Source organism: Electrophorus electricus, chromosome 8 (assembly GCF_013358815.1).
Source record: "Electrophorus electricus isolate fEleEle1 chromosome 8, fEleEle1.pri, whole genome shotgun sequence".
NCBI lineage: Eukaryota > Metazoa > Chordata > Actinopteri > Gymnotiformes > Gymnotidae > Electrophorus > Electrophorus electricus.
This window is the reverse complement of record NC_049542.1, coordinates 25,674,651-25,693,329: the sequence shown is the minus strand read 5'-3', so window position 1 is coordinate 25,693,329 and position 18,679 is coordinate 25,674,651. Positions and strand designations below refer to the sequence as shown.

Sequence of the window (18,679 nt, the reverse complement as noted above, 5' to 3'; positions counted from 1 at the left end):
GGAAATGGGGAAAGAGGACATTTTGAAATAGTCACAAGTTACTTTGTCTTTCTGACACAAGACATCTTTGACCTGAACTGATGTACCCAGTGACCTTTCATGGCATAATTTTGAGGTTAGTCAAAGTACATTTGTTTGTGTAACTGAATAACAGCTCAATGGCTGGGGTGTTCAGTGTGGTAAATCATCGTTGGGAACCGAGAAATGTGCTGTATAAGTGTAACTACTACTACTGCTGATTTTAAATAAATAAATAAATAATAACAACAATTTACTGATTAAACCTTCAAATATTGGAATGGAATGGATTCTAACAATCTTTTAAATTACTTTGTGCTGATAGTAAAGATAATTATTAACTTTAGTAAATCATGTGCTAGTAGCATCTTAATCATCTTCACACTGTATGTGTGCGTCTGGCTTGTCCTGCTGTGTCATCGTACATTGCACACACTAAGACTCTTAGACTAGGATTTGACCTCCAGAAATAGTCTGGATTTAGGCAGCTGGATTAGGAGACGTGTGGAAATAATCAGGGGAGGGAAATAAAAAGGCGGCAGGAGTCTCTGGCACTCATGTGAATGGGCAAGATGCAAAGCGAAAGAACAAGGAAGTTAAGGATTACACGGGTCATGGATTACTCTGGGACACCCAGATGGCCCGAGTTGTTGCTAAGTTGTGAGCTAACAGGGGCATGGAGATGACCCTGCAAATAACACACAAATACACCCGCCATCCACGACACCAGAATTCAACTTCATTGACCCGACAGTGCTGAACTCCACACAGTGAAGTTATTGTGACACTGTCATTAGGCATATGTTGATGTACACAGACATATCAGTTATGAGGCTACAAAATGTAATACAACTATTGATGTCTGGTTATTTTTGCCTATTAATACACTTGTCAGGCATTAGTGTATGTTGTAACTTTATTCCTACAAGCCTTGATATTTCCCACAACTGTGAACATCGTTTGGGCTCAAATATAGACTGGAGAGATGCTCATACTGGGATGAGCACCTGTTTTGCGTGTGGGTCATCTGAGGTCATGGGAACTGGCTGGACAAAGATGTTTAAGGAAAAAACCCCAAAGCAGTCAAGGGATGGTCAGATTACTGACAACAAGGCTCACAGTCAGACTAGGAGTTTAACAGCTGCAAGGCACAGCAAGAGCAAAATAAAAAGCTATCAGGACAAATCTGAACACGCTGTTTTTGGAACTTAGTATTAGGCAATGTGGGAACTTTGTGCATCTCTGCACAGGGTTTTCATGTCTGAACACACAGTACCACTGCCTCTAATGGCGTTGATAGACGCTTATTCATATCAGGCTTCTCTGACATAACACGGCTCCTGAACATACTGATAACAAGCTCATGAGCACATTCGGGTGACAGCAGGAGAAACACTCTGTGGGTGTCTCAGACCTGTCGTACACCACACCAGTGTGTTTCACCCGTACACCACACCAGTGTGTTTCACCCGTACACTAGACCAGTGTGTTTCAGGTTGTTTGATGTACACAGTGTGGTTCAGCCACACAATCTAAATTACCTCACAAATTAGGTGCCTCTCAGCACCTGAGTACAGGGTCATGGTAGCTGGTATTAGCTGGTGTGTTTGTGTGTGTGTGTGTGTCTCTCTGTGTGTGCACACATTCTGGCCTGCTGTCCCCAGCTCTGCCCTGGGTGGTACGAGCCTGCTCTGTGTTTATCTGATGAGGAGGGTGTCACCATCACACAAAGGCACCATTCATCACAGTGGTCCACGGTACTGCTGATATAAACTCTACAGCTAGGTGAAGTTAGCACAGGGATTCCCCTCTACCTGCAGTTCCCTTTACCAACATCAACCTACACTCCTGTCTATTTGGATCAACTGGTGCATCTCACACCTTCCTGGTTCCTGCATCAGAGGTGAGACTTCAGGACGTTTCTGCCTGTCGAAAAAAAGAAAGAAAGAAAGAAAGAAAGAAAGAAAGGACATTACTACTTGTGCAGATGCTTCTAATTAAACCCACAATGCCATTCAGATTACCGCTCTCCTAATGGCTGGCAGACAGGTGTAATACCAGGCCTGATCAGCCCCCTTGCCTGAGCCCAAGAAGCGGTTCCACTGGTGCACTTTGACCCAAGGTATTCACTCAGAGTTCTAATGATGGGCTTCTTTTACTGACGCAGAACACACGTGAAGCAGCGTGAGAAACAGTGGGCACATCACAGCTATGTCACATTACGTTGCATGTTAGCGCATGTGCTGGTGATCTGGTCACACTGTAGGATAGCTGTGCCTGAGTCAGGTTAAGGTAAGAGATGGAGGGGTCTATTAACTTCATAATGGTCCTGGTGTCATGAGCCACACTGTCAGGTACAGTTGTGAAAGTCTGACTATTTCTTTGTAGGTTTGGATGTCATTTAATTCTATCTCACTTCACAATGGCCACAGAAGTGTATTCAGCAAGGACAAAAAAAAAAAAAAGATTTCAGAGCATTTGTGTGTTTATGGGATGAACAAAACAAAACAAACCAAGCATAGACACACATTGCTCCTGCCCACACAGAAATCCGTCATGGCTGAATGCAGTATGACAGTGCTAGTGTTTATCAAGATAACTGTTAAGCCAGCCATCTCCCTCACACCTTTTCTTCTTGTCTCTGTGGGCTGTATTGTTATCAGATGATGAATTCTGAGTCATTCTCAACAAGCGTTTGATGTGAAAGTCCTCAATATGACGCTCTCTACCGATCACAAAGACAGCACACTGTTCTCAAATGTCAACATGTACATTACATTTATTAAACATTTCAATATTATTTTAGTTAAACTATGTTGTTACAATAATCTAAACAGAAGGGTAAAACCAAATGTTTCATAAAAATGTGTTGAGCATCAGATAAAAACTGGGGAAAAAAATGATACGGTACATTCATGTTAACTGATGCTGCCCCCTAATGGTAGAACTGAGTTTTGTGCTGCTGACCAGGGTTAGTAATACACTCCAGGACATATTTGGGTATTTGGTTGGCTTAAAAATTATAAAGATTAATTTGTTAGTAAAATAGTGAATAATATTCAGCTGTACAAGGAAAATATGTGTGCTGAAGATGATGGGTTTGGTGAAACTAATAAAAAGTGAGCAAATAAAAAAGACATAGTCCAGAGACAGACAGTACAGTGTGACTATAACCCTGCCTGTTCTCTCTACTGGTGGTGGTCCTGTGTTGTGATCTGGGTTCTCTGGTCACTGGGTTGCTACTACTTTACTGAGATGACTTATAAACATGAAATTCTCTCTCTCTCCCTCTCTCTCCCCCTCTCTCTCCCTCTCTCTCTCTCTCTCTCTCTCTCTCTCTCTCTCTCTCTCTCTCTCTCTCTCTCTCTCTCTCTCTCTCTCTCTCTCTCTCTGTGTGTGTGTGTGTGTGTGTGTGTGTGTGACAGGCCTGACTCCCCTCCACTTCTGCTAGTAAAAGTTGGTAAAAACAATCTAAATTTTAATGTAGCACAAGTGTCCCATAAGTAACATAGTTAGTTAAATAACATAAGTAGCCTAATGTTAAAATAACAAATACGATCATGAATGATCAAGCATTAGAGACAGAATGCTAAAATATTCAGAATAACAAAGTGATTACAATTGGAACTAAACATATAAACAATGAAACTTAAATAAACAGAAAAACCTGCGTTTCATTATTTTAACTAAAAAAAACCAAAAAAACCCACATACACCCCTCACCCCATCCCCCAAGAAAACACAAATCACAATAGCATCAAAATGATCTGCACTAACATTAACAGGCATCGTTGTAGTGTCACCATAGAAACCTCGACCCTCCGGCCTCAATGACTACTGCCCTGTTGCCCTCACATCAGTCGTGATGAAGTGCTTTGAAAAGCTAGTCAGAGATTTCATCACATCTACACTGCCAGCCTCCATGGACCCACTGCAGTTTGCATACCGCCACAACCACTCCACTGATGATGTAATTGCACATCTGCTCCACACCACACTGACCCACCTGGACAAAAGGGAGGGGAAATTATGTTAAAATGCTATTTGTCGACTACAGTTCAGCATTTAACACCATCATCCCCTCCCTACTCACTACTGAGTTGGAGGATCTAGGACTGCATACATCCCTGTGCAACTGGATCTCCAACTTCCTAACAGACAGACCACAATCAGTACGGGTGGGCAACTGTGCCTCATCCACCCCCACCCTCAGCACTGGAGCTCCTCAGGGTTGTGTCCTAAGCCCCCTGCTCTACTCACTGTACACCTACGACTGCACAGCCACTTCCAGCTCTACCATCATTGTCAAGTTTGCTGACAACACCGTCGTAATGGGCCTGATCTCAGACAACGATGAGAGGGCCTACCTGGAGGAGATTAAACACCTGGAAAACTGGTGCCAGGAAAATAATTCCCTCCTAAACGTCAGTAAGACAAAGGAGCTGATTGTGGATTGCAGCAAGAAGCAGGAGCGGCACTACCAACATGTGAGGATCAATGGAACCATGGTGGAGAGAGTAGATAGTTTCAGGTACCTTGGTGTTCACATCTCACAGGACCTGTCCTGGTCCTGCCATACCAACTCCCTGGCAAAGAAGGGTCATCAGGGTCTTTACCACCTCAGATGCCTAAGAGACTTCAGACTGTCCTCCAAGGTACTGCGGAACTTCTACACCTGCACTATCGAGAACATCCTCACGGGGAACATCACAGTCTAGTTTGGGAATAGCACCAAGCAGGACAGACAAGCACTCCAAAGGGTAGTGCGTTCAGCAGAGCGCATCACTCACACGGAACTTCCTGACCTGCAGACCATCTACTACAAGCGGTGCCAGACCAAGGCCAGGTGGATTGTGAAGGACCCCACCCATCCCAACAATAGGCTCTTCTCTCTGTTGAGGTCAGGGAAGTGCTTTCACTCCCTGAAGACCAAGACAGAGAGACTGAAGAGGAGCTTCTTTCCACAGGACATTCGGGCCCTGAATCAGGGAAACTGATAAACTGTGGGGACCACCACCACCATGTAACATAACTGTATATATATTCAATGACTGTATATATATACAATTACCCATGTAACAAAAAATAAAACTGTAAATATGTCATTTTACAAAATGGATCTGTACATTCTGTACATTGTGTACATATATATACACACAACCATATACATTGTACATTGTGTATATAAACATAATATACATATATTGTACTTACATTGTTAATATATTTTTGTACATATATAGAACATATATTTCTCTATGCACCCGTTTTCTTTTTCCTCAGTTTGAACAGAGCACTCTCAACCATTTCACTACGAGTTATACTGTGTATGACTATGTATGTGACAAATAAACCAAACTTGAACTTGAAACTTGAAACCATAGACGCTAGGGTTTATACACGCTACATTTAATTACAGTGCAATTAGCAAACTAATACTTTCAAAAGAAACATAATATAAACAGAATTGTATCTTTATACCTGTGATGATATATAAACATGGAACAGTCAACTGTGTGTGTGTGTGTGTGTGTGTGTGTGTGTGTGTGTGTGTGAGAGAGAGAGACAGGGCTGACTCCCCTGGTAAGAGGAACCGAATTAATATAGAGAAAGGCCATAGGAACGTCTGAGTTTGCTGAAACACACTGGTCAAATACGTCTTGCTGTCGATATCGAAACTTGGGAAGTGCTTTCCATTAAACCCATGAGTTAACAGTGTCCCACTCATATAGAGGTCACACTGTGCACAGCCCTTGTATATGTTAATGTGCGATGAAGGGCCTATGACTGAATGGAATAAACATGTCAAAAGGGTTCATTCTGGAAGCGCTGCAATAAAGGACTGTTCAGACCAGGGCAAGCCCATGACCTGTCTGGCTGGGCTGCTGCATGTCTGACTGGAGAGTTGTACCCATGCAGTGCATGTTATGGTGAGGCTGATGTCGTACCAGTGCTGCCGACCTTCGGTGGTGTTGAGCCAATCAGGGCATGGTGCTGAGGGGCTCATTGCTGCTGTCACGGTAACAGACGGTCACATCATCTGCAGTGATGGTCTACACGTAGTCGGGAATGAATATCTGCAAAAAAGATGAGAGTTATATGCTGAACAGTAGAACCAGGCAACTAATATGAATTATGACAGATAAAACAAGCAGCCAGATATGTTGGCAGATATGCATGTGCACCTTACACACATTTCCCACTTTATTAAAAATATTGACTCATTAGAAACATCTTGTAGCTGAACAGTTAGAGACTAAAACCAGTTGTCAGTATCTGACCACAGGATGTTGCTGGCTGGACATATTTTTGTGGTGGACCCACTCTCAATCCAGCAGTGCTCCCGGAACCTGTAAAAGCCCTCCTAACACTGCTGTGACTGAAAAACTCAACCGCTAGCTTGTTGTTAATCCAACAACCACTAGGAAGGTATACCAAAGCTTTCTTTTAACTATGCAACAACAACAACAAAATAAAAACTAAACAAGCAATAGTGTTTTCTATGAAACTTGCCATCATACAGTCATACAACAGAACGAAAATTAAAGTGAAAATTTGGATAATGACGATAATGACAATATTTATTTTCTGTGACGACATTTGCTGACAACTTTAATCAACTTTTCCTTTAGTTTCAAAATGATTAATATGAATATTTGAAGCTGTGTGAAGTACTGTTACTAGTCTGTTGGCCAAGCTTACTGTGGCTCTCTTCACATCTTTTGTCATTTCCGATGCAATAACCACACGCACATCCCACCACCCACAGAGTCTGAGAACATGGTTATTTGAACACGTTTGTTTCTGAGAACAAACAAAATGATCATGTTGACTTTCATATCAATATTCAGAGGTTTCCGATGCCAATAAGACCCACTTGTTGAGAAGAATAGGTCTCTAAAAATCATATATGACCGTATATTATATGACCAAACATGTGGATATTACCCTTATTATTACTAATATTATTACTAATACTAGAACTACTGAGTGTATCAGCCGCATCCATTGGTAACAGGTTTATAACCATGCAACCTCCACAGATAAACTAGCAATAGATTAGTTCTACTGAATAGCTCGGTGACTTTAAAGGTGACATAGAAATGAAAGGTTTGTGTTTAACTTTGAATAAGGAGAGTTCAGCACAAGAAACTGACACACCGTGAACTTCAAACAGTGTTGTCCCGCCTTCAAATACACCTTTAAATGTGACGCTGTCGGGAGATGCCATATTTGCCACAAGTCATTCTGGGAAATTTCTGTCCTGCTACTTATGTCCCAGTAAGCACCATTTCTGTGAAATGAAAATGTTTAGATACTCAGAGATGCCGCACAGCACTGAAGAATGTTTTTGTCTTTCCAAACATAGGCTAGTTCATTACAAGTTAAATATTACTGAAGTGAAATGCACATGCTGTAAGTACAGCAATGAAATATAACACTTACTTTCCACACTTGCAATGTGGTTGTGTCCAGGTTCATGTGTGGTTACCACATTTTGGTACACTGGGCCTGTATTAAAGGATGCAAGAACTACACAGTGCAAGCTCAGTGAATACACTGAATTACTGGAGAATTATACACATAGTGAAACATGAATATCACTGCTCAGCTGGACAGCTAGGTCTCATAGATGGAACTCATTTATGAACAAAAACAAAAGATGTTCTTTAAATGGTAGAGCGAGTATTACACTGAACTCTCTCTCTCTCTCTCTCTCTCTCTCTCTCTCTCTCTCTCTCTCTCTCTCTCTCTCTCTCTCTCTCTCTCTCTCTCTCTCTCTCTCTCTCTCTCTCTCTCTCTCTCTCTCTCTCTCTCTCTCTCTCTCTCTCTCTCTCTCTCATTAAAGCATGCGCAACGTTTTAAAAGAGTCCTGTATTACTTTTCACCGAGGTCTTATTTTCCTCCACTTGGGGGCACTATTTTCGCCCCGATCGCTATTATGTCTCATATAAGAAGAAGTAAAGTTACTATAGCGCATGCGCACACTTGCGTCCCGTCTCACGTGTTTGAGAGAGCTCGCGGTCGCCGCGTTGAAGACGATCTCTAAAGGTAACCAGCTTCTTAAAACAAATTTACTTTGCTAACGTAAAGGATTGCAAATGTTCCGTCGTTAAAACCTAAGGTGCAAACTAACGTTGCGTATCTAACGTGTTGCTTGGTGCACATGCCTCGCTAGGAAGGCAACGAGAAATTCTGTGCTGCTGTAATTGTAGAATTTTAGCTGGCTGCATGGATGTTTTTGGAAAATTTTATGCATCTTTAATGTTTAACGTTGGGCTGCATTATAATATTTCCAGATGATTATACGATGGCACCGTCAGAAGCGTGTCGGCCCAGCACGTGCTCGCACGTGAGAGGAGACGGTAAGGACGGCGTGTTAAATCTTAGATAACTTGGTGAACACAAAAACAACGCTTCCACTTTTAACCTGTATGCAGCTTCGTGCTTGCTGTGAAACACGTTTTAAATGCGACTCGTTATTTTTAAAGTGTGGCTAAGCAGGCCGTTCAGCGAGGTGACCTGTCTCGACGGAATTCTTTCCTTATTGGTCTGCAATAGGAACTTGATGTGGTTTAAGGCCTTGAGTTTTCTAAGCAAGAATTATAAACAGCACTGTTATTGGGTTAAGAAGCTGTTTGTATAGGATTTTGCATGTAAAGTGATCTGTGTAGTGTAAGCTCTGGTGTAAAACTAAAAATGATCATTCTTTTTAACTTTGTACTAGATTTTCTGACTGCCCTCAATCCCTGAAGGAACTGATGTAAATAAAGACCTAGAAACGCTGAAGTGAGTGTCTCAATAAAACTAATAATCCTACCAGTTGTTAAAGTGATGACCATCTGCAGACTGTTCAGCGAGGCTGGGTCCAATCTGGCTCTGTCCTTTCCTGTGTGTCTGCTAGAGAAACCTGAGGTGGTTTGAAGCCTCAGCTGTCATCTTTATAGCGAGGCCATAGAAACCTCAGACATGCTGTTTATATGCAGGTTACCCAAGCTTATGAACATAAGAAACTTAAGCATTTAATTTTTTAAATCTGTTTTTCAGGTTCTGGCCTCCCAGGGAATGATTAGTTTGACTGGTTAAGTATGCGGGTAAGTGATGTGAGAACCGTTAAGATGCTTTAATGCTGCAGCTATTGAATTCAGAGCCTTGTGTAAACATTTGTAAGGAAAAATTTAAAAAATACTTACCTACTTAACGTCTATGGAGGAACAGGACCAGAACAAAAACCTCAACTGGTGCTTTCATCCGTGAGGGATTAGATGTTTTGGGCATTTAGCCAGAGCAGCTCTGACTTGCGGATGTTCTAATCATTATAGTTACTTGTTTGAATTTCCTTTTGTTTTTTGATGTGCAAGACCTCTAGATGGGGCACTTATGTAGACTGCCGAAGTATCTTAATGAACATTAATTGAATTATCTTTTCCATGTGTGCTTATATAAATAAACATGGTTGGCACAGGGTATTAAGCGAGAATGTTGTCTGATTTCATCTGTTTAGATGCTGGATTTGTAAGAAGTCCTAAAACCCTTTAAAATAAACAATTCCAGCTCTTGACTCCTTGCATGTCTTTAAAAAATATATAAAAATAAATCTGTAATTATTCATGGTGTATTAAGACAACTGCACCGCAGTATGTCTGCAGTTCTCACCTAGACTAAACATGGATTTGTACTGGACTTACTCTAGCTACAGTCATGTACTTGAGTGGAAGTCTAACGCATCTGTAGTTTGAGTAGTCCATGTTTCTTCTAGTGCATCAAGTATGTTTGTATTGAAGTTCATTGAGCTTTTGGATATCACATGGATTGCTTTGTTAATGGTCATGCCTCCATTTTCATATGATGGCTAAAAAAGAAAAGGGGAGAAGGCCAAACTTTAGTACATCTCCTTAGTTATTTAGTAGGGCATTGTCACATAATGTATTTATTTAAAATGAAGTTGTGGTCAGTTACCATAAGCATATCTTCAAGCACCCACCTCCCTGTTCCACAGTTGGAGGGAAAATGTGGAACCATCGGGTGGGGCTTGAGGACTGGGGTCAGATGCAGTGTGTTAAAGTACAAATAGGGTTGTGCTTCGTAGAACCTTCTGTCCACAGTTTCAAATTCCTATGCATTTTCTTCATTAGGGGGAACAGGAAATGCACTGAGCAAGTTAACATTTACATTTATGGCATTTAGCTGATGCTTTTATCCAAAGCGACTTAGAATTAGGACTGATTACAACTTGAGTAATTGAGGTTTAAGGGTCTTGTTCAGGGGCTCAGCAGTGGTGGGGCTTGAACCAGCAACCTGGTGTTAAACAAGACTAACAGCATTACTATTGGATAAGAGTAGAGAAAACAGTTAAATTATCAGACAAGTTAGCCATCTAATTGGGATGGATTGTGGGTTTTTTGCTTTAGTGACACCCCTCCATTAGGTGCACCCTTTCCTGTGCAGGGAGTTGCCATGATGTACCCTGCCTGTGTGAGCATTCCCCCTGAAGTACCAACCAGCTCATGACTGGCACACTGAAGTTAAGCGAGAGGCCCCGACCCCGATATCAGGGCTGCTTACCTTCTCACACAGTGGATGACTATTAGCCCGTAACCTAGAGACCTAACTAACTGAATTTGTACCACACACATCTGAATCAATGTTTGTTCTTGCATTTAACAGGTTTACCTTAACAGTTAAGTGGCAGCAGAGGTTTGTTTCTTTCTAAATGAGGCACAATGCAGATGACAATCACAGACACACCAGATGGGTTTTAGTCTACCTCTAAGTTAGGGATACAACTGAATATGAGATTACATTGGGAAAGGTGGACATGGGAATGCCTCTCTGTAATCTACATGACTCTTTGTGGACAAAGGGAAAAAATCAGGGAAAAAAAGTCTATTTACACATTCAAGGTGTAACGGAACTGGCAGGAGTGGGAGCAGAATTGGATGGCCTTCCAGGACTTCCCAGGGATTTGGACCTGTAGAATGAGAAGCCCATCCCTGCAACGGTACAAAAGGTAGGCAGGTTACAGAGTCTAGAACTGTTTCCTTTGTGAGTGTGGCAAATTCCCATTGAACACAAGGTTTGAGTAAAGGAGGAACTTAGGTTAATGCATTCACTCCAATCCCTTATGTGTTTGCTGTGTTCTCTTTTCCTCCTGTTTCTGTCGGTTTGCAGTCTGCTTTGCGGCAAAAATATGTGGGTTAAAACATATTCTGGCATTCCAATCCCCTTGTTGGGCTGCACTCGTCAGTGAGATCAGCTCTCCCATTTTCCCAGGAAATATTTTCTTTTTGTGTGAGCTTCACATTTACAGAACACGAATTCGAGGGGCAGCTGATTTGAATGTAACATCTTGTCCGCATTTTCGTCCCCCACCACTTTTCAAAGCAAAGTTACTCCAGTGAATATTGGTGACCTGCGCGCCAGTTCGTTGCTCTAATACTGACGGTTGGGGCTGATGGTAATTTTCCTAATTAAATTCACTCACGGAAACAGAAATTTTGTTTACAACATAACTTCATGCAGCTGAATCAAAAGCTGACTTCGGGAGCTATTTCACGAATGCGCAGAGTGACGTCGCGTGACGGAAGGATCAGATCAATTTTACTTTCACTTTGCTCAGCAAAGGTTTCACGTCCACCTGGCAGACGCATTTGTCCAAAAACTATTTATATATGATTATATGATAATGTATTTATAGGCTAAATACACTATCTACAATTCAGGGGGTACTGTATGACACAAAAGCTTCGCCAGTTTCTCCAAATAAACGGGTAAGGCCGTGTACGTCGTTGCTTCCTTCACTGCTTTAGCTTTTTTGAGCTCGATTCACTTTTGCTTGTCTCACAACCGCGTTTTGATGTTAGATGATTATTTATCTGAAGCACTGAGGCCTGAGGCTCTTTCACTTCTTCACTTTACAGACTACTACATACGCTACTGTAATCTTCCAAACCTAATTGCTTTTTGTAGTGATGTCAACATGGACCCGATGGTTATCGAAGTTGATGGGATTCCCGATGTTCTCCCTTATGAACAAATGGTTGATCAGTTAAAGATGCATTTTCTGAGGCGCAGTAACCATGGCGACGACGTTTTAATGGCGCTTTATCCCACCTCCATTCGAGGGCAAGCCTACATCGTCTTTGAATCAGCTGACGGTAAGGAAGTTTAACACCACACACACACATTTTAGCTTTAATTCAGTTACTGTTCATTCTGAGAATCAGTAATGTCTAAAATAAATGACTTAACAACAATACTTTGTTAGCTTTTGGAGTCTTGGAGCACCCCCATGTTTTGAAACTAGAGGACAGATGTTTCCCGCTTCGTGTGAAAAGAGCTGTTTTGTCTCAGGTAAACTGCCCAGCTTTACACACCCAATTCAATCTCAATTATGTATTCAATAGATGCTATCATAACTAGCCATGATGTGTTCATCTTAAATTGTGGTTTTATGTGTATGCATGTGTATATGATTTCAGATTGACATGAATGCAGAAGCCACACTGAATATAAACAAGTTCCAAAGGCAAACGGAAGTCCTGCAGCTCTTTGACTTGTATGGCTTTGAGGTTACAAAACTGAGTCATGATCAATTCCTCTTAAAGGGCTCCTTCCTCAAGCTGAAGCTCCTGCGAACCCGCCTCATCCAGCTTCTCGTCCAGGACCTGCAGCCTGACAACAGGTCAAACTCAGCTCTTCTCAAGGACTACAGTTCAGGGCATGTCTCTAAAACAGTGCTTCATAGTTTAGAGCCCAGAGATGTACCCAAGTCCACATACAAATTTGTCAGTGCTGGCATTGGAAACGGTACGGAAGCCAAGAGCTGGAACTCCTCGGCTGGGGCTTCGCCAACCAGCCTTCTCATCCCAAAACCCACATCCACCCAGCCTTCCAATCCCAAAGCCCCTATCCCAAAACCTGCATGTGTTCCATATAGCTCATCAACGTTATATGGAAATTCAGGCTCAGGAACATCCCCAAGAAGTCTTTCTAGCTCTTGTGATGATTCTTTAGCCATTTCCCCCAGCAGCAGTAGTCTGAGGTCATCCTACCGCCAAGAAGAGTTCGGCTATCTAGTGGACACAGATATCCTAACCTATGCATTAACTCACAAACAGGACAGTGTTAATCACATAAAGAGGATAAACAGTACAGAGATGAGTTTCAAAGATGATGCAGGGCTTACAATGGTTATGTTTTGGGGAAAGAACCGTGAGAAAGCAGCAGCTAGATTCCTGGACATGATTCAGCACCTAACTTCTTGTCTGCGCATCCAAGAAATAGATCTGGCAAAGTATGATCACGAGCGACAAACACAGATCTGGAAGAGGATCCAGCAGTGTGAAGACCTAAACTGGGATGTTGTAATCATGAAGGACGGGGACATTATAAAGGTGGTGGGATCTTCAGTCAGAAGCTTTGAGATGAAGCAGATGTTACTGGGGCAGGATGATGAGCGTGGGCTCAGGGGCAGGAACATGGAGAGGAGCACAGTACTCAGGAGAAGTTCCTCTCTACCCAGACAATACAGATTGAGTGGGCTTAGGGATACTGAAGAAGGTGGCAGCCATGCCTATGAACTTCAGTCCAGTGTAACAAAAGGACACTCTTCTTTCCAGTATCAAGAAGAACCTCAGAGAGGTGCAATGCTGAATTCTTTACGAGGCAGCCAGCACTCTCGCATTAAGCAGACCAACAGGAACAGAAGCAGCTCAGAGGTTAGGAGTAAAAACTCGGTAACAAGGGACCAGCTGCAACAACAAGACAAGGTGCTGCCATCTGGTGGAGAAACAAAGTCCAGAAAACCGGACATGCCTGAGTTGATAAAACAACTCGCAAAAGGTTCAAGTAATACTTTTCGGGATATAAAACAAAAACTACACAAAAATAATAATAAATAAACATATGTTTGTTAAGGGCTATTTGCAAGCTCTAATTGCTGTCAAGTACAAAAAAGTTATTAACATCATAAGTTGTTTTAATAGGTCTTTGCTCAGCCAACCACAGGGACTGCCTTACTTCCTGTAGCGTTCAATGAGAACGATTTATCTCTTCCTCATTGACTTCTGCCGCTTTGATAATTACTGTCACTATGGTAACCAACACAACAGGAACAAACTACAGGCAAACAACGCTGTAGCGCTACTAAAACCTTACGGGGACAAACAGTAACAGAAACACAAATGTTAATATTAAAATCATTGTCTGTCTATTGTTTCTGCATTTTTAATTTAAATTAAAAAATATATTGCTAAAGGAAAAAATATCAATACACAAAGGTTCAGTTAGGCAGAATAATTTAAAATGAACATAAACATTGCTTATTATTCAGTAATGGTTAATTCCGAAAATGTAAGGATGTAAAGAAGAGAGTAAAGCCTAGTTATTACTTTATGAGCTACTAATAATTATTAAATTAAATTTCTATAAATTGTTATTGAATTGTTGCTGTATACAGTCATGGGGAAAGAAAGTACAACCTCCTTCAATTCTGCTTATTGGTGCCTAAATACCAATTGTTTAGTACTCACTCATGTTCTGTAAACAAATAAATAAAAACAACACCAAAACTCAACCATATCCAACAGATTTCAATATGTAGGTTTTAGTTTTCAAAAAGTAAAGCAATATTCAGGAACCAGATGGGAAAATTTAAGCATATCCTGTAATTCAGCAACAGGTAGAATCGCCATTAGCAACAATAACTTAAAGTAAGTTAGACAGAAGATATTTCTGTTCCTTTTTCTCCGTTAGCTATTAAAATCTTGATTTGTTGGTGATCTTGGGATAATTATTCTGTTGCATGACCCTATTTTGGCCCTCAGTAAGCTACTGGACAGATGGCCTCACATTTGTTACAAGAATAATTGCCTTATAAAGTGGAGATCATCGTTGTCTCAATGACTGCATGTTTCCCAGGGGCTCTGGCTGCAAAACAAGCTCAAATTATCAACTGGTATGAGGTGTTTGTGATGAAATTTGAAGGATATTGTTAAAGAACCTTTGTGGTTTGTTCAGATGTAATTTTTGCAAAGGTTACGCTGTCATATTCTTTTTGGAGAGAAGGAGCTTTTTCCTAGCCTCACTTCCATGAAAGCCACACTTATTCAGTCTTTTCTAGTTGAATTTTTATGAACATTAACATTTAATGTATAGAGATCTGTAGGTCACGTGATGTGGTCACCTGACCCCATGTTGGTCATGCCATGGGTTTATCTGTGAACATGAAATTGACACGGTGCACTTGCCTGTTATTTCTGCTCAGAGATGCCTACTGTCCCAACACAGGGTATGAAAATTCAAACTCATATTCCTACTCAGGTGTTATCAATCCTTAAATCATGGTATTAATGTGGCACACTACCTAAACATTAAATATGAACATAAAAGAAAGACTCTAAAAAATATATAGATTAACTGACCACAAGCTTGAAGTGGAAAGAGACAAGGCAGGAGGCAAACATGAATCAGTTAATCCTTAAACAAAAACACATTTACTGAAAATGAAAGTAGAAGCAAAAAATAAGACACATGGGTACAAGCAAGAAATGCACACAAACATGGTCATGAATGGTTACAAACCAAAAGGGAGTCATGACAGTGCAAAAATGGACAATGTATACACGCAGCAAAAGAAGGAGACACGGGCAAAGTGCAGAAGGTGGCAAATAAGGGCCGTGGCAACATGTGGGAACAGGGAAGTAAATAGAAACACATGGCAACATGGTGACGGCACAAAAACATAAACTAACGCAATGTGGAGAGTCCTGTCACATGGGCAGAGGGGTTAAGGAAGGGAGTGCATCACCTGACTACGAGTTCCGAACAGCCAGCGACCTCTTCCGTTACCCCTCCTAATCAGGAGGGAGTGAGGTGTATGATCACCACTCCTGAGGCTTATGGGGGAGACCCCGCAGGCTGTGAGGGCTTTATCGTCCAATGCAAACTTTTTTTTCATATTGGCCCCCTTTACCAGATCACGCCAAAATGTAGGCCAATATTTATTTATTGATTGATTTATTTATTTATTTAGACACACACACACACACACACACACACACACACACACCCCATTTGAGTGTGTGCTAAGATATCAACTGCCACTCTACCCTTGGATGCCCCCTACTTCGGATCAGCCTGTGGTGGAACAGTGGTGCCAACGCAGCGAGCGAGTATGGGAAGAGATACACCAGCACCTACATAAGGCGGTCGCTGTTTACACGCGGAAAGCCGATAGAAGACGTGGGGAGACTCCTCAGTATGAGATGGGGCAAAAGGTGTGGTTAGCCACAAAGGATGACCGAGCAAAGCTAGCCGCAAAGTATGAAGGTCCTTATGCCATCACAGGGAAAGTCAACAACGTCGTGTACAAGGTCGGTCTTCCCAAAAGCAGTTGGGCTTCACGGGCGTTTTATGTGTCAGCCCGGAAGCTGGTGATGGAGGGTCTCTCGGAGCCTCCACCACCACCACTGAAGATTGAATGAGGCCTGGCATACAGGCTGCGAACCCTGCTCAACTCTCGAAGGAGAGGTAAGCAATTGCAATACCTTGTGGGCTGGGAGGGGTACAGTCCAGAAGAATGCAGCTGGATACTGGCCTTCCAGGTGTTAGACCCCGACCTCACCAGCTCTTTCCACAGGGGAAACTTGTGGAGACCAGCTCCGCGGCGACCGGGTTGGCAGCGCTCCAGGAGGCTGGCAGGGTCTTCGGGGGGTGGGGGGTGGGGTTCTGTCATGGTTGGCCGGTTATCCACCGGAGAGGACACACCTACACCCCTACTTTGTTCCCAATCACCGGAGTTTTAATCAAGTACACCTGTTCATACTTTGTTGTTTAAACCTACATGTCTCTGGAGAAGGCACTGCACATTAGCGGTCTAAACCAGACGGAATACTCATCCTGTGCATCGCTTCCTCAGATCCTCAAATTTAGGATACTTGTTTGTTGTGGATTTGTTTAAGATTATGGGAAATAAAGAGCTCTTTAGCTCTACCTTGCCCGTCTCTTTCTCTGTGCCGTCACTACCGTCACAGCCAGTCATGCCAGAAAAGCATAATAAATGAAATGAGAGAGAGAGATATCGCAGACACAGCCCAGTTACTCAATCACTGACAAGTGAGACAAAGTAGCCAAGACCTGTTTGACTTCCTGTTTTCTTTTTTGTGTGCACACAAAACTGTGTAACTTACTTAAAGCAGTTATTATACTTCTTACAGATAACTTTGTGAACTGTAATAAACTTTTTAAAAATAAAATCTTTTTGTTTTGCATATTCGCGTTTCATACCAATATATTGAATTTTGTATTTGTTATTTTGGTTTGCATGTTTAGTATATTCTTTCCACCATAACCAAAGTGATTCTCTCTCTCTCTCTCTCTCTCTCTGGCTAAAAAAAAGGTCACCACCTGCATTTAACTAAGCAAATAGGTAAGAGCCTCCCGTTGGATAATTACTGCATGGGTGATTATGTTTCAGCTGGCAACAAGTTATTTAACCTGAACTGATGCAGTGAGTAGCTTCTCATTTGTTAAACAAATGTCGAAAGACACATCCTGTGGTCGTGGAAAAGATGTTAATCTGTTTCAGAAGGGTCAAATTATTGGCATGTATCAAGCAGAGAAAACATCTAAGGAGATTGCTGAAACTACTAAAATCAGGTTAAGGACTGTACAATGCATTATTAAAAAGTGGAAGGACTCAGGGATATTTAATAGTGAAAGTATGAGCATTTCCACACACACAATGCGAAGGGAACTCAAGGGATTGGGACTAAACAGCTGTGTAGCCTTAAGAAAACCACTTGTCAGTGAGGCTAACCGGCAAAACCGACTTCAATTTGCTAGGGAGCTTAAAGATTGGACTCTGGGGCAATGAAAGGTCATGTGGTCTGATGAGTCCAGATTTACCCTGTTCCAGAGTGATGGGCACATTAGGGTAAGAAGAGAGGCGGCTGAAGTGATGCACCCATCATGCCTAGTGCCTACCGTACAAGCCTGTGGAGGCAGTGCTATGATCTGGGGTTGGTCAGAGTTGGTCAGGTCTAGGTTCAACAATGTTATGTGCCCAAAGAATGAGGTTAGCTAATGCCAGGATTCATTGGGCTCAAATTGTGAAAGAATGGTTCAGGGAGCATTGGCCACCACAGAGTCCAGACCTGAACTCCACTGAGAATCTTTGGAGAAGACTTTCTGCAGTGGTCCAAATCTCCCATCATCAGTACAAGATCTTGAGGAAAAATTAATGCAACTCTGGACAGAAATAAATGTGACATTGCAGGAGCTTGTGGAAATGATGCCCCGGCGAATGCATGCCATAATCAAAGCTAAAGGCGGTCCAATGAAATATTAGAGTGTAATACCTTTTTTTGGTCAGGCAGTGTGTGTGTGTGTGTGTGTGTGTGTGTCTCTGTGTAAATAAATAAATAAATAAATAAATAAATAAATAAATAAATAAATAATATATATATATATATATATATATATATATATATATATATATATATATATATATATATATATATATATATATATATATTGGCCTCTACACATTGTTCTTTACAGTCTGTGAACATTTCTTGCACCCACATTGGTTTCCTTTAGGATGTTTCTCAAAATGATTTTATTTTATGATAATTGAAATACCCAGAAAAACACCCTC

The 18,679-nt window shown here is 41.7% G+C and overlaps 1 protein-coding gene, 1 long non-coding RNA gene and 1 other non-coding gene across 4 annotated transcripts; all 3 read left to right on the top strand.

Moving 5' to 3' along the window:
- Window positions 1–8,000: 8,000 nt before the first annotated feature.
- LOC113582923 lies at window positions 8,001–9,567 on the top strand. Its single transcript, XR_003411199.2, has 4 exons — window positions 8,001–8,070; window positions 8,319–8,384; window positions 8,747–8,808; window positions 9,067–9,567. It is a non-coding gene; the product is annotated as an uncharacterized LOC113582923 (long non-coding RNA).
- LOC113582931 lies at window positions 8,862–8,992 on the top strand. The gene has a single exon (XR_003411202.1). It is a non-coding gene; the product is annotated as a small nucleolar RNA SNORA9 (small nucleolar RNA).
- A 2,014-nt stretch (window positions 9,568–11,581) lies between the features above and the next one.
- On the top strand, window positions 11,582–14,231 carry si:dkey-154b15.1. 2 transcript variants are annotated; one of them, XM_027018962.2, is made up of 4 exons: window positions 11,582–11,789; window positions 11,989–12,176; window positions 12,287–12,372; window positions 12,501–14,231. In XM_027018962.2, exons 1-4 carry the CDS (start codon window positions 11,752–11,754, stop codon window positions 13,920–13,922), a joined length of 1,734 nt encoding a protein of 577 aa, XP_026874763.1. In that variant the 5' UTR covers window positions 11,582–11,751; the 3' UTR covers window positions 13,923–14,231. The 2 variants fall into 2 exon arrangements, with proteins under 2 accessions (XP_026874763.1, XP_026874764.1); XM_027018963.2 differs by having other exon boundaries at window positions 11,741–11,789; window positions 11,940–12,176.
- The last annotated feature ends 4,448 nt before the right edge of the window (window positions 14,232–18,679 follow it).

Excerpts from the sequence above, each read along its gene's own strand:
- si:dkey-154b15.1 (XM_027018962.2), top strand. The coding sequence starts at position 11,752 with ATGACACAAAAGCTTCGCCAGTTTCTCCAAATAAACGG. Across the intron at positions 12,177-12,286 it reads CGTCTTTGAATCAGCTGACG|CTTTTGGAGTCTTGGAGCAC; the intron begins GTAAGGAAGTTT and ends ATACTTTGTTAG. Across the intron at positions 12,373-12,500 it reads AAAGAGCTGTTTTGTCTCAG|ATTGACATGAATGCAGAAGC; the intron begins GTAAACTGCCCA and ends ATATGATTTCAG.